Consider the following 12,179-nt stretch of genomic DNA (forward strand, 5'->3'; position numbering starts at 1 on the left):
CCCCCAACCTCTGAAGCAGATGCAGCTCTGGGGCTGGCAGGCTGCAGCCACGCCTGCCAGAGCAGCTCCAGCCAGGCCAGAGACATCCTCCCCTGGTCCGCCCCAGCTCAGGTGGGAAGGGGAGAGTGTGTGGGTCCCGGGCTAGGGGTAGGGTCGTGGGGGGTGGTCACAGGGGTTACTCCCCTGACCACCAGCTTCTCCCTCGCCCAAAATTTCCCCACCAGTTGCTGTCCCGGCCCATCAGAGTAAGCAGCTGGCAGGCTGGGACAGTTTGTTTAGTTAGGTTTACCTCCATGCCTGCAGATTCTCAAGCTAAACAAACTGTCTCTGCCCACCAGCGACTTATCCTGATGGCCCAGGAGCCAAAGTTTGCCGACCCCTGAATTATAGGGTTGGCTTATGAATGGGTCATAAAAATTTTCCATTTTTACTTATCCATCGGGGAGGGAGAGGGTCAGCTTATAAACCAGTGGGTCAAACTTTTTTTTACTGGTGACCCCTTTCACATAGCAAGCCTCTGAGTGCAACCCCCCTTATAAATTAAGAACACTTTTTTATATATTTAACACCATTATAAATGCTGGACGCAAAGCAGGGTTTGGGATGGAGGTTGACAGCTCGCGACCCTCCCTGTAATAACCTTGTGACCCCCTGAGGGGTCCCAACTCCCAGTTTGAGAACCCATTATAAATGAACCGGCTTATGATTGAGTATATACGGTAAGTGCTTTTGAAAATCCAGCCCAAAATCTGCAAGGATAAAATGTTGGCACAAAATCTTGGATATCTTAGGAGGTCTATTGACTTTGTAAGATGGCCCCATTATTTTGGGACCAAGCATAGGATTCTATCTGTTGTATACAAATTAAAACCCAAATTCTCCAATCTGAAAACCAGAGGCAGTATGATCCATTGGACAGAGCATGGTCCGGGAGATAGGATCCCTGAGTTCTTGTCCCAGTTCTGACAAAGATTCACTTTGTCACCTTATACAAAGTTGTAACACCCCTAGCCTCAGTTTCCTCATTTATAAAATACTTATTTCTACCTAAGCAAGTAGTGAAGATTCATAAATATTTGTGATATGCTATGTAAGTGCTAAGTATTATTACTGGCTGACTGGAAAAAGGACATGAAATGCTTAGTTAAAGATTTAGCAAAAGTTAATTTAGCAAGTTTTTCTTCCTTAACCCACATGTAGAGGTTATTTCTCGTGAGCTCATATCCTCATCCCTCCTTATCTGGCTTTTTCCTTTATTTAATATTAGTGATGTGTGCAAAAAAACTGTTTCTAGATCCAAGGATCTAAGAAAAAGAAAAGGAGTACTTGTGGCACCTTAGAGACTAACAAATTTATTAGAGCATAAGCTTTCGTGAGCTACAGCTCACTTCATCGGATGCAACATCGGATGCTGTAGCTCACGAAAGCTTATGCTCTAATAAATTTGTTAGTCTCTAAGGTGCCACAAGTACTCCTTTTCTTTTTGCGAATACAGACTAACACGGCTGCTACTCTGAAAAAGGATCTAAGAGTAAGAGGTGCAACTTGCAGCTCCCACTGACTGTGCACTCATCTTTTCATTCTGGGTGGCGCTTTTTTTTGTCCACTATTAATTTCTTTCTTTTTGGCTCCCATGAGAAGGAGCCATCAACATGGAGTTCTAAGTAAAAGCAGCTGCCAGTGTCAACCTCTGAATTGACCAGCAGGTGTCTCTCTAGGAGTTGTATTACCGGTGTCCCCAGATTCTGAGTCAGTCTTCATTACCCCTCCCGTCTGGTTGCTCCCTAAAGCCCAATACTGGATAATGCTATACAGTAGCTGTGCTGCAATTCAACATTGACTATGGAAATAGCTCTTACAGGTTCACCACATCTCTTCTTTTCACCATGAAAAATGTGTCCAATGACATTAGCACAAGAAAAAACTTGTTATAAAATATACACCACTCACTAGTGTCTTCATGTTGATCATAACAATTCCACACTCTCTCTCTGACATAAAGTATCTGTAAGGTCCAATATATTCACATTTTGCTGAACTACATAATGTGAAATTCTGGTAGCAGCTGAATTAAAAAAAAAAATCAATTCATGATGTAAATTGCTCCTTCATGACCAGATGAGAAGAGTCACTATAAGTCCCAATTCATCCACAAATGACTGGAGACAAGTAATGTTAAGGCTCTGACACAAACCGGCAACAGTAAGGACATCTGGAGGTGAAAGAAAATCTATCCTCTATTCACTCACTGAATATAAAAGACAGCATAATTGAGATTGATAGATTTTGACGCTATTTTAAAGAGCTTGTGCAGTTTATTTGATATTTTAAAATGGTTAATATCAAACAGTTTTTAAAAGAGGGAGTAAAGATCTCAGCCCAAGTGCCTTGTACTGCCCTTGATCTCTCAGCCGGTGACATTGAGCATAAATTAAGTTCATTTCCTTGCCTTTTGTGTGAGGTGTGTGGATGAATTCACTCTTAATATATTGAAAGATAAAACGCTTGATTTATTCATCTGTATGTGTGAATTTAGTGCTAGTTTCAGGTGTCAGCCTAACTGAGAACTGGGATTGGTTGGCAGAGCCCATCCTAGCAATGAAAGGCCTGCTCCTTCAGATGAGGGAGGGAGCAACAGAACAGAAAAATCAACAGACCACTGAGACAACAAAAATGTACAAACAGGGATAGGGAGGCAGGTCACAGGATTAAAAGGAGGGATGGAAGAAGCTGGTGGAGATCCTCCAAGGAGCCCTGCCTAGATGAATGAATGGATGAGGAACTGGAATACGGTCCCACGATTCCCCCGATTCTCTCTTCAAAGAGAATCCCCCCCATCCATCTTCATCCTCCTGGACTGATGAATGGCCATCTTGGCCAGTGCCAGGAAAAGGATGACAGATGACGAGGAGATTGATGGCCTTAGAGTCTAAAGTCCATTATTAAGCCACTGAACAGGTACAGCAGGGACAGAGGCATTTGTAGAAACAGGCCCTTAAGGGCTAATCCTATACCTCTTTCAGTGAGGTCAACCGGAGTTTTGCTAACGTGAAAGCTGCAGAGTACAGCCTTCAATTATCTAGTATGGATAATATGTTGATTTCTTTCCCTCTCTCTCATTCAAATACAGACACATGGTGAGGCTGAAATAGGATGTAAAATAGTCTCTCCATCACCAAAGGCCCATCTAGCAGCACTTTAATACAACGAACCTGCATTCTTCATAACAGTGACTCAGAGGAGCAGTTGACACACCTTTACACAGAGGTTGGACAGAGATTTTTAAGAGGGAGAGAGTGCCCTTGAAGGAGGGTTCCTTGGGAATTTGCATGTAAATTCCTTCCCATGCGGTGTATTCCAAAAATAAAAATGTTCAGAAGAAATCTTCATGAAGTTTAAAGAAGGGCAGATTGAAAATGTTCCATATAATTTTTGATGGAAAATTGAGTTTTTGACAAAGCTTTTTTTTTTTTTTCTCCTCGTGAGGAAGTGTCTAATTTCCTCAAAATTAAAAGTTAAAAAAATGTTTGGGTTTGTTTTTGGTTTTTTTTGGTTGGAAACCAGAAATATTTTTCAGTTTTTAGACAAAAAAATTCTGGGTTTTGGAAGTTTTGGCTAAAAATTGTTGTTTGTTTTGTTGATGAAAAGTCATTTTTTCTGCAATTTTCTTTTTCATTTTTATCACAATTTTCCATGTGGAAAACTCCTCTTTTTTCTGACCAGCTCTAGTTTAAAGGTACCTGTAAAAGGTCTGATTTAGCAATATCCAGAGAAGGGGATTGAAGCAGAGATGTCCTCCTCCTTCAATCTGAACAATGTTTTTAGCAACTAATATCTAATCTCTAGTTATTCCTCTCTCCCTGCTCTCCCACCCACTCAAGAATGCTGTCTCTATCATTATGACACAAGATGAGTGAGGCAGTATCTTTTATTTACCTCACCCACCTTGTCTCTCGAATATCCTGTGACTGACACAGCTACAACTACACTGCATCTATCACTATGTAACACCCAGAATGATCCCTGACCTGGAACAAGGGATCCAAACTCTTGCACATGCGATTGTTTAGAGCTGGCTCCAAACTGCAGGGATAAAATGGAACTTGGAATTGGACCCATACCAAAGAAACCCACAAGTGCTCTCAAACGATAGGCCTTATGGTTTCCTAGTACAAGGCTTCCTTGAAGTGGGGTCCTATGAACCATGCTTCAGACTAAAGGGAACAATTTTGTTGCTGTTGCAATTGCCTTCAAAACTTTCATACATTGCACATGAAGAAGGGGAAATAAAAGTTTCCTTTGCAGATAAGGCTCATTTAATACCCTAAAAAAGTCGATGGGAGCTTTGCCATTGAGTTTAGCGGAGTCAGGCTTTCACCATGGAGAGTTTTTTATCCAAAGCAGCAGGGATTAAAATGACAGATGAAGAACATCACTGAGTTAACACTTGGGAGGAGGTCACAGCCTTCAGCATCAGCACTGGCATCATCTAGGCGGGCAAGAGAATAAAGCTCAGGAACAAGGAAAGGTGTTACTGAAAGACAAACAAAATTTGCTGCTATAGTGACAGCGAGACTGATTCCAAACTGTGCCCAAATCATCTAATTATGTGAGCTTGTCTTTGGCAGAGATTAGGAAGCCACCTGTTTTCGGATCTGGTGCCCAGATCTCAGGAGACAATGTCAGGATTCTGTTTTCCCCAGCTAGGGGGAATTACAAGCCTTGGAAACAGAGCTGGTCAAAAACTATCCATCAAAAAAAAATTTTTTTAATGGAAAAAAATGAAAAAAATTCTCACCCAAAACTTGAGCATTTTTGACCCTCTCAGCTTGTGATTTAGAAGCCATGTCTCCTACCCCCATCTTCTGGGATGGGTGAAATTCACCCCTATACACAGGATCAACAAGATCTATGCCCTGATCAGTCTCACCTAAGCCTCCAGTATGTGTCTTAGGTGAGATTTAACTGATGCATAGGCCTCCTGCTGGCTCTCTGCACAGGGGTGAATTTCACACCCTGCACACACACCTTTTTTGTATTATCAAGGGCATCCATTTAAGACAGAAGATATGCTTTAGTCATGAGGAAATTCTATGGCCTGTGTTACAAAGGAGGTTACACTGGATGATCTGATGGTCTTTTCTGGCCTTAAAATCTATGGCAATATAGAAGGGGAAGAGAAATTAAGGGAAACCTATAAGAGGGTAAATCCTCCACCTTCCTGGACTTTTTTTTTCTGCTATGCAGTTAGCTATCAACAGTGAAATGCGAAACAACATAAGCACCTTACTAGAGATTTGTGCTTAAAGCCCATGCTACAAAGGATTTTAAATGGTTTCCCTGGTCTATATAGGCATGGTGAGTCATGCTATTAGGCCTTTTTGCTTTACAAACTGTACTATAAACCAGTTAGGGAATCTATAAAACCTATGCCCTAGCTACACTAGGCAAAAAGGCGTCACAACTAATTGTTGCTTGGAACCCCTAAAGGTCCATTGCCTAGGCAAGACTTTGTGTCCACGCACAACAGTTATTCCCAGTATTTTACAAGCATTGGTCATACCAGCCAAGCCAGGGATGACATACTTGGGTAGGAAACTAGTGGCAAATAAATCCCTGGTGTAACTCTGCTGACTTTGGTGGATAAACTTAGCCCCTAGCATATTGAATGGTTTGTAGCATGGTTTTATAACCTGCGTATTTCCCGTCTACATTGGCGAGGGAAATCATGTCCACGCTCTTCTAGCAAGAACTGAGTTTAAGCAAACCCTGCTGGAGAAGTTCTGACATGCTTTCCAAACTCTTTGCAGACAGGGCATTAGACCATACATAGCCAGAAAGAAAGGGCAGAAGAAAACAACTTGATTGTCAACCAATATAAAACACAACTGAACATTAGCAAAATCCTAAACTGCCTCCACCCAATTATTTACCGCAACGGGTTGTAAAAATCAAGTGAAACATGTACTGATGGTAAGAGCCACCTCTGATACAGTGTCCCGTCCGAAACAACCACTTTATAGTATCCCCAAGGTTTCTAGTGCAATTTTGTTTGACATTTAGTTGAAGATCAACCTCTACTATGATAGGTGACTAAGTTTTTGCTGGCCCCTTTGGAAGTTGCTTAAGACAGTCTAAACTATAGACTAAATATTTAAGTAACCATTCAAGTATTAAGACAATGGCAGTGGCATGGCTGACCAGTCAAACTCAACCATTAAAACCAAATTCAAGTTGCCTTGTCAGTGTCCCTTGAATCAAGTTCAGTGGTGCTGGAAATATTTTTATAGAGGAGGTGCTAAAGGCAGAAACCATGTATTTGGGTTGTCATTACTACTTCAAGCCAGCGGGTGTGGCAGCACCCCTAGTTCCAGCACCTATGCTGTAGTTAGTAAAAGTGAAGCTTGTTTTTGTTTTACTATTCAGTTAAACACAGGAGTTTCATAAACCAACTGGTCAGAGATCCAGCATAACCTGGAAAAATTTAAATGACCCAAACTAAACATCAATGTGTGCGCTAATAAACCGAGTGGTAAATACCCAGTTACAAACATAGGGTTAATCCTGCAGCCCTTCCTCAGGGGAATACCACAATGGAGAGGCTGCAGGATTGGGTCCCTACTGAGTGTTAACAGTGCCTGTATGACTCATGTCCAAACTTTTCTCAGGCCAGTTCTATTGTTAGGTTTTAGCTTAAATAATCTTCTTCAGCATACAGTACAGTTAGAAACGATGTCACACATTTCCTTAACTTGTGCATTTTTAGAAGACCATTTACTTATCCCCTAATCATCATATAAAAATAAATCCTTGGTTTCGATTAATTTAACATAGCTGGCAGATGGAAAAGTTTTTTGCCTCCAGAGTTCTCTGTCCCAGGCTCTCAAGGAGGTGGAGGTAGCTTCAGATCCAACAGACTGTAGGCAAAAACATTCCAAAAGATGGCGAACAATACAAAGACGACATAAATAAAAATAAAGATCCACCATAAGGACTGGTCTTGGAGTCTCTGCTCATAGTTCCTTAGGATGACCACGCCCAATGTGATGCCAACCAATACCCCGCCCAGGTGGGCAACGAAACTTGGGTGTGGACATGGGGGGTAAGCAGATGGATGGAATCGCAGCCACACAGCCCTTCCAAATTCAAAGCTCACTGGAAGAGAGAGAGAGAGAGAGAGAGAGAGAGAGAGAGAGGATAAGCCCTTTGTCCATCTCAATCCTTCTCTGCCTCCACTTGGGGCTCCTTCAAGTTAACTGCATGTGCTGTTTCATAAACATCTCTTGCTATCTCATGATCATTATCACTATCTCATAGTGTAGAGATCATTGCTTTACTGAACAGAGAGAAAGTGCACTCTCCTACAAGCAAAGGGGATGATATAGGCCAGTTTTGGCCAATCAGCTCACTGCACAACAGACATGAAACATCAGTGCAGGCAGATAGTGTGAAGTGCTCTTTTATTTTCTATATTTGTCCTGGTGTTTCCTAGGGCTCCTATTGGTTTCCTGCTGGCTGGGACTCTCTACTATTCATTGAGCGCTGACCATGTGTTCAGTACTGTATACAGCACAGACATACCATAGAACACAAAGATAATCTTAGCAAGCAACAGAAACTGCAACCCAAATGATCTTGTGTGTATGCCAGACAGAGAGAATCAACCTTCATTCAGTTATTGTAATGACAGAGTTTCTTGTTTTGTTTACTTAATATTCCGTGTGAGCTGGGCCAGGTGGCTGTTGGGCAGTCATTGATAAGCCTGGCAGCAGAAACACGTTTGGAAGAGAAACTTGAATGTGGGTTTTGGTTTTCCTTAATGATTGGGCCAAACCAAATCCACAGATCTGTACATCCCCAAACTTTGTGGGAGTTCAGAAAGAGATCTAGATCAGAAATTCTCAGCTCTAGATTCTTCTGGTTGCTTTTTGTAAAAACAGATAGACACCTTCGGTAGAATTTTTTCTTCCTTTAAATCTCCCTCTTGCTGGCTGTTTCCTCCTCTTCACTTGGTCTAGTCAGCACATGACATATCTGTTTTCTCGCTAGTCAGGCACATCAGATCACCTCTGTACTCCTGTGACATTATCTCATTAAAATATGACCACATAGATCATTGTTGCAACCACTGTTAAATATTTGCAGCAAATCTGGTACAAAAGTTATCAAGTGAAATGTCTATGAAAAGGTTATGATTTGCTGGTTATGATTATGCTCTCTGTATGCATGTATCATTTTTGTATTTTAAGTTATAAGTATTGGCTCCATACCTGGATTTCAAATGTTTGCTCCTGGGGTAATGCCCACAAGGTAGCCACATCCTGAAGGTAAAGTAACCTACAACATAAGGGCTTGATCCTGTATAGGCCCAAGCACCTTCAATTCGCACTCAATGCCTAAGGCAATGCAGATGGCTGGAATCACAAATGAATTATAAATGTTAAGTCAGAATTTCTTCTTGAATTAGGACTAAAGTTACAGAGAAAAATCTCAATTGGAGGTTGTGCGAGAGGCATTCTTAGGCTTCCAAATTTATTTCTAGGACTCTGAGATTTTTACATTTCCATTTAAAAAGTGTAATGTAGCGCTACAGAGATAACTGGCTCTGAAAACTGAATGCCCAGAACAAGCACAGCATAGTCAGCAACAGCAACACAAGCTTCTCTGCACCTCCTGGCCCATGTGCCTGAACACAGCGCTGGAAGGGTCACCTCTAGGGGTGAGAGATTTGTTCTACCTTGACTCAGTTCCTGGCTTCTCTGATGAAATTACCAGCAAACAAACTGACTGTAGTTGTGTTATCCTCTGGCAACTGGACTATGTCCACCAGTTCACCTCGCATAGATTACTGAGAGCTGGTTTTAGTCACTACAGACCTGTGCCTGATTCAGACAAGTGACCTATAGCAGTGGTTCTCAACCTTTCCAGACTGCTGTACCCCCTGCAGGAGTCTGATTTGTCTTGTATACCCCAAGTTTCAGCTCTCTTAAAAACGACTTGCTTACAAAGTCAGACGTAAAAGTACAAATGTGTCTCAGCACACTATTACTGAAAAATTGCTACCTTTCTCATTTTACCATATCATTATAAAATAAATTGATTCGAATATAAATATTTTACTTACATTTCAGTGTATAGTATATAGAGCAGTATAAACAAGTCGCTGTCTGTATGAAATTTTAGTTTGTACTGACTTCCCTAGCCTGTTGGAAAACTAGGCAAATCTCTAGATGAGTTGCTGTACCCCCTGGAAGACCTCTGCGAACCCCAAGGGATACGTGTAACCTTGGTTGAGAACCACTGACCTAGAGAAACAGGGTATAACTTGGACATTACAAAAGCCCCACATCAATGGAAAAATATTTTGCCATGGACAGAATGTTGGAAATCCATTTTATCCTCTTTTCTTCTCCAGATGAGCCCATCCCTTGCGCACCAGCATTGGGGGAGTTCGCTTTTGCATAGCCAGACAAAAAGAGGAGAGATGCAGCCTTTCATTCTTAGTTGACATTACCTCTTGCCATGCCCTTTGTGGCAGCTGTGACCAGCTGGGGCACTCCTGAGTCGGTCCCATGGCTGACCCTGAGGGGGCTGGTGCAGGTGGTTCTTGGTGGAGCTGAAGAACTTGTTTCCTTTGTTATTCTAGCAGAGCCTGGCCTTGGCTTCTGGTAGAGCTCAGTGTCCGATGCTGCCAGCAGTTTTAGCTTTTCTTGGGCCCTCTACCCCTCCCAGCTCCTTTTGCTTTTTTTATGAAGCTGAGTGGCTTTTGTCTTTTGACCGGTAGGAGTCACTGAGGGCAGAATTAGTCTATAGCCTTTTATATGGGCACTCAGGTGATAGGCGCTGAATAAACCTTTATAATCATACATATATTATAATAACCACTAGTTTGACAGACTGCCTGTAGTAGGCTATTCAGAATTGCTAGTCCCCACTAATTAGCTATCCAAGCAGCTGGATAACTTACCCATTCAAGCATTCAAATTAACATGAGAAAGATGGTCTAGTGCTTAAAGCTGCAGCCTCAGAGTCAGCAGTGTTTTATTTCCACCTCTGGCACGGACTTGCAGTGTAACCTTGGCAAGTAACTGGGGCCCAACAATGCAGACAGACACCTAGTGGGATTTTCAAAAGCATCTAATTAGGTGAGGCACCTAACTCCTGCCTGCTCAGGTGTTTTTAAAAATCCCACTAGGCACCTGTCTGCATCTTTAGGGACCTAAATACCATTGAAAAACTGGCCCTTTGAAGCCTAAGTGAGTCTCATCGACACTCAATGGGACTTGGGGTCCTAAGTTCCTACATTACTTTTGAAAATGCAACATCAGGTTTTGCACAATTTTGTCCTTGGTCTCTATCTCTATGTGCATCACCTTCCCCTTCTGGAAAGCAGGGATAATACTTCCTTGCCACAGGGGTCTGGAGCAGCTTACTTCATTGGTGCCTGCCAAATATTTTGGAGATCCTTAGACTGAGAGTGCCATAGAAGTGCTGGGCATTATTATTATTAAAGCATTGCCCATTGGAGTGTTTAAAGAGAAGCAGCAAGACCCCAGATCTTCATGAATGTCCATACGCCAGACACTGCTAAACAATGAACCATACATTTTCAAATGCTCCCATTTAACATTTGGATCCAGGTTCTGCATTCCAGAGTGATTGGGTTTCTGCTACTGTGAATTTCAGTTGCTGGTTCCCAGAGATAGAGCCAAATTACCGCCTTGGGTTAGCATAACCAGTAATGGCAAAGGTAAACAAAACTGGATTATGTGAGCACCAAAAGTATTACAATACTTACTACAGATCAAGGCAAGAGCCATGCGCAGCAGTTTGAATTGGCACTTCATTCCAGACCAGTTCTGAAAAAGGACACAACAAAAACAAAATTATGCTGGGTACCATGTATGCATGTATCTTTTTATACCGTGGGAATCTGAAGACGGATCTAGATACTTGCTGAACATCAAGGAACTTGATCTCACCACACACACATATAATGGAAAGCTCTGCTCCAATTGGTGCTGCCCTTGCCACGCTCCCCAGGGTTCTCAACTCACCATGCCAAAAGCAGACACACATCAAATTAAGGATTAGGCAGCTCTCATAAATCAGTTGAATCCTTCTGCCTCTTTACTCTGCACATTACTAGTCAGAAGACGAAGATGTGAAAGCATAGTAAATCCACAGAACTGGGAATCCCTGTTTAATCCCTCAGCTACACATGGGCTTTAAACTTCTATTTCTTTTGTCACGCTTTTTTGCTCCTTATGGATGTTTACAGTTCATACTGAGTGTGAGAGAAACGCATGGGGAGGCAAGGTCAGGTTATCCCAGAAGTTTTAGATTATGTTACATAGAAATGATAAGAAGGAGCAATTTGAATTAGAAATGTACAGTAGTGCAATCCACGGTGTGTCTGTGGGCAGGGACATGGTTGCACACAGAGTGAGGACTCAATAAAATGGTAAGTTTGGAAAAAAACAAGCTGCAGGTCTATTTTTGTGGGTGTGACCTCAAAGCTTGGAAGCCTAGCAAACAGAGAAGCGTTTGTAGTGGGGGATTGAGGGGGCACAGAGAATATAATTAATTAACTCTTTTATCATCTCATCAACGCTTTAAGTGGTTGGGTTCTGAATGAAAGAACAGGATACACACTTGCTTCCTCCAGCTGAACTAAGGGAGAAGAATGTTCTTGGGTAATGAGAGAGGCATTAACAAGTATTGAAAACAATGAGATACCAAGATATTCCTCCCTCTTTAGAGTAATATATTTTCTTCCCCTATCATCTCCTTTTGATCCAAACAGTATAGGAAGGAACATGGAGACAGCAGCATCCCTTTACTTCTTGCAAACAGGAAATCTGAATGACCTTGCACCCTTGAGCTAAATCACATCAGAGGATCAATAAACCAACACTGATATCATCTGCCTCATGGAAGCTTGCAGCAGTGTTTGCAGTGCTCAAGTTTTAAAGGATGAACTCAGGTCTGGAGGGAAAAGGTTAGACAGAATATTCAGGGCTTACATATTAGGGCTGGTTGAAAATGTTCAATCTAAACTGTTTTTCAACAGAAAATTGGGTTTTTGATTCATTTTTTGCAGAAGATGTCTGCTTGCTATGGAAAACTGACTTTTAATCAAAAAACCAAAATCCTGAAAACAGAATACTTTACAGTGA

General features: G+C 41.9%; 1 protein-coding gene across 4 annotated transcripts in view; it reads right to left on the reverse strand.

Annotated features, from left to right (window-relative positions):
• Nucleotides 1–3,290: 3,290 nt before the first annotated feature.
• Nucleotides 3,291–12,179, reverse strand: part of RHBDL3 (rhomboid like 3) — a 126,701-nt gene continuing 117,812 nt past the window's right edge. For all 4 annotated transcript variants that reach the window (XM_038372354.2, XM_038372355.2, XM_038372352.2 and 1 more), the window contains 2 exons: nucleotides 10,799–10,859; nucleotides 3,291–7,155 (listed from right to left, as the gene is read on the reverse strand). In XM_038372354.2, the coding sequence (XP_038228282.1) occupies nucleotides 6,884–7,155; nucleotides 10,799–10,859 (333 nt within the window). In that variant the 3' untranslated portion in view covers nucleotides 3,291–6,883. The remainder of the gene's footprint in view (nucleotides 7,156–10,798; nucleotides 10,860–12,179) is intronic.

Source organism: Dermochelys coriacea, chromosome 14 (genome assembly GCF_009764565.3).
Source record: "Dermochelys coriacea isolate rDerCor1 chromosome 14, rDerCor1.pri.v4, whole genome shotgun sequence".
NCBI classification, from domain to species: Eukaryota; Metazoa; Chordata; order Testudines; family Dermochelyidae; genus Dermochelys; species Dermochelys coriacea.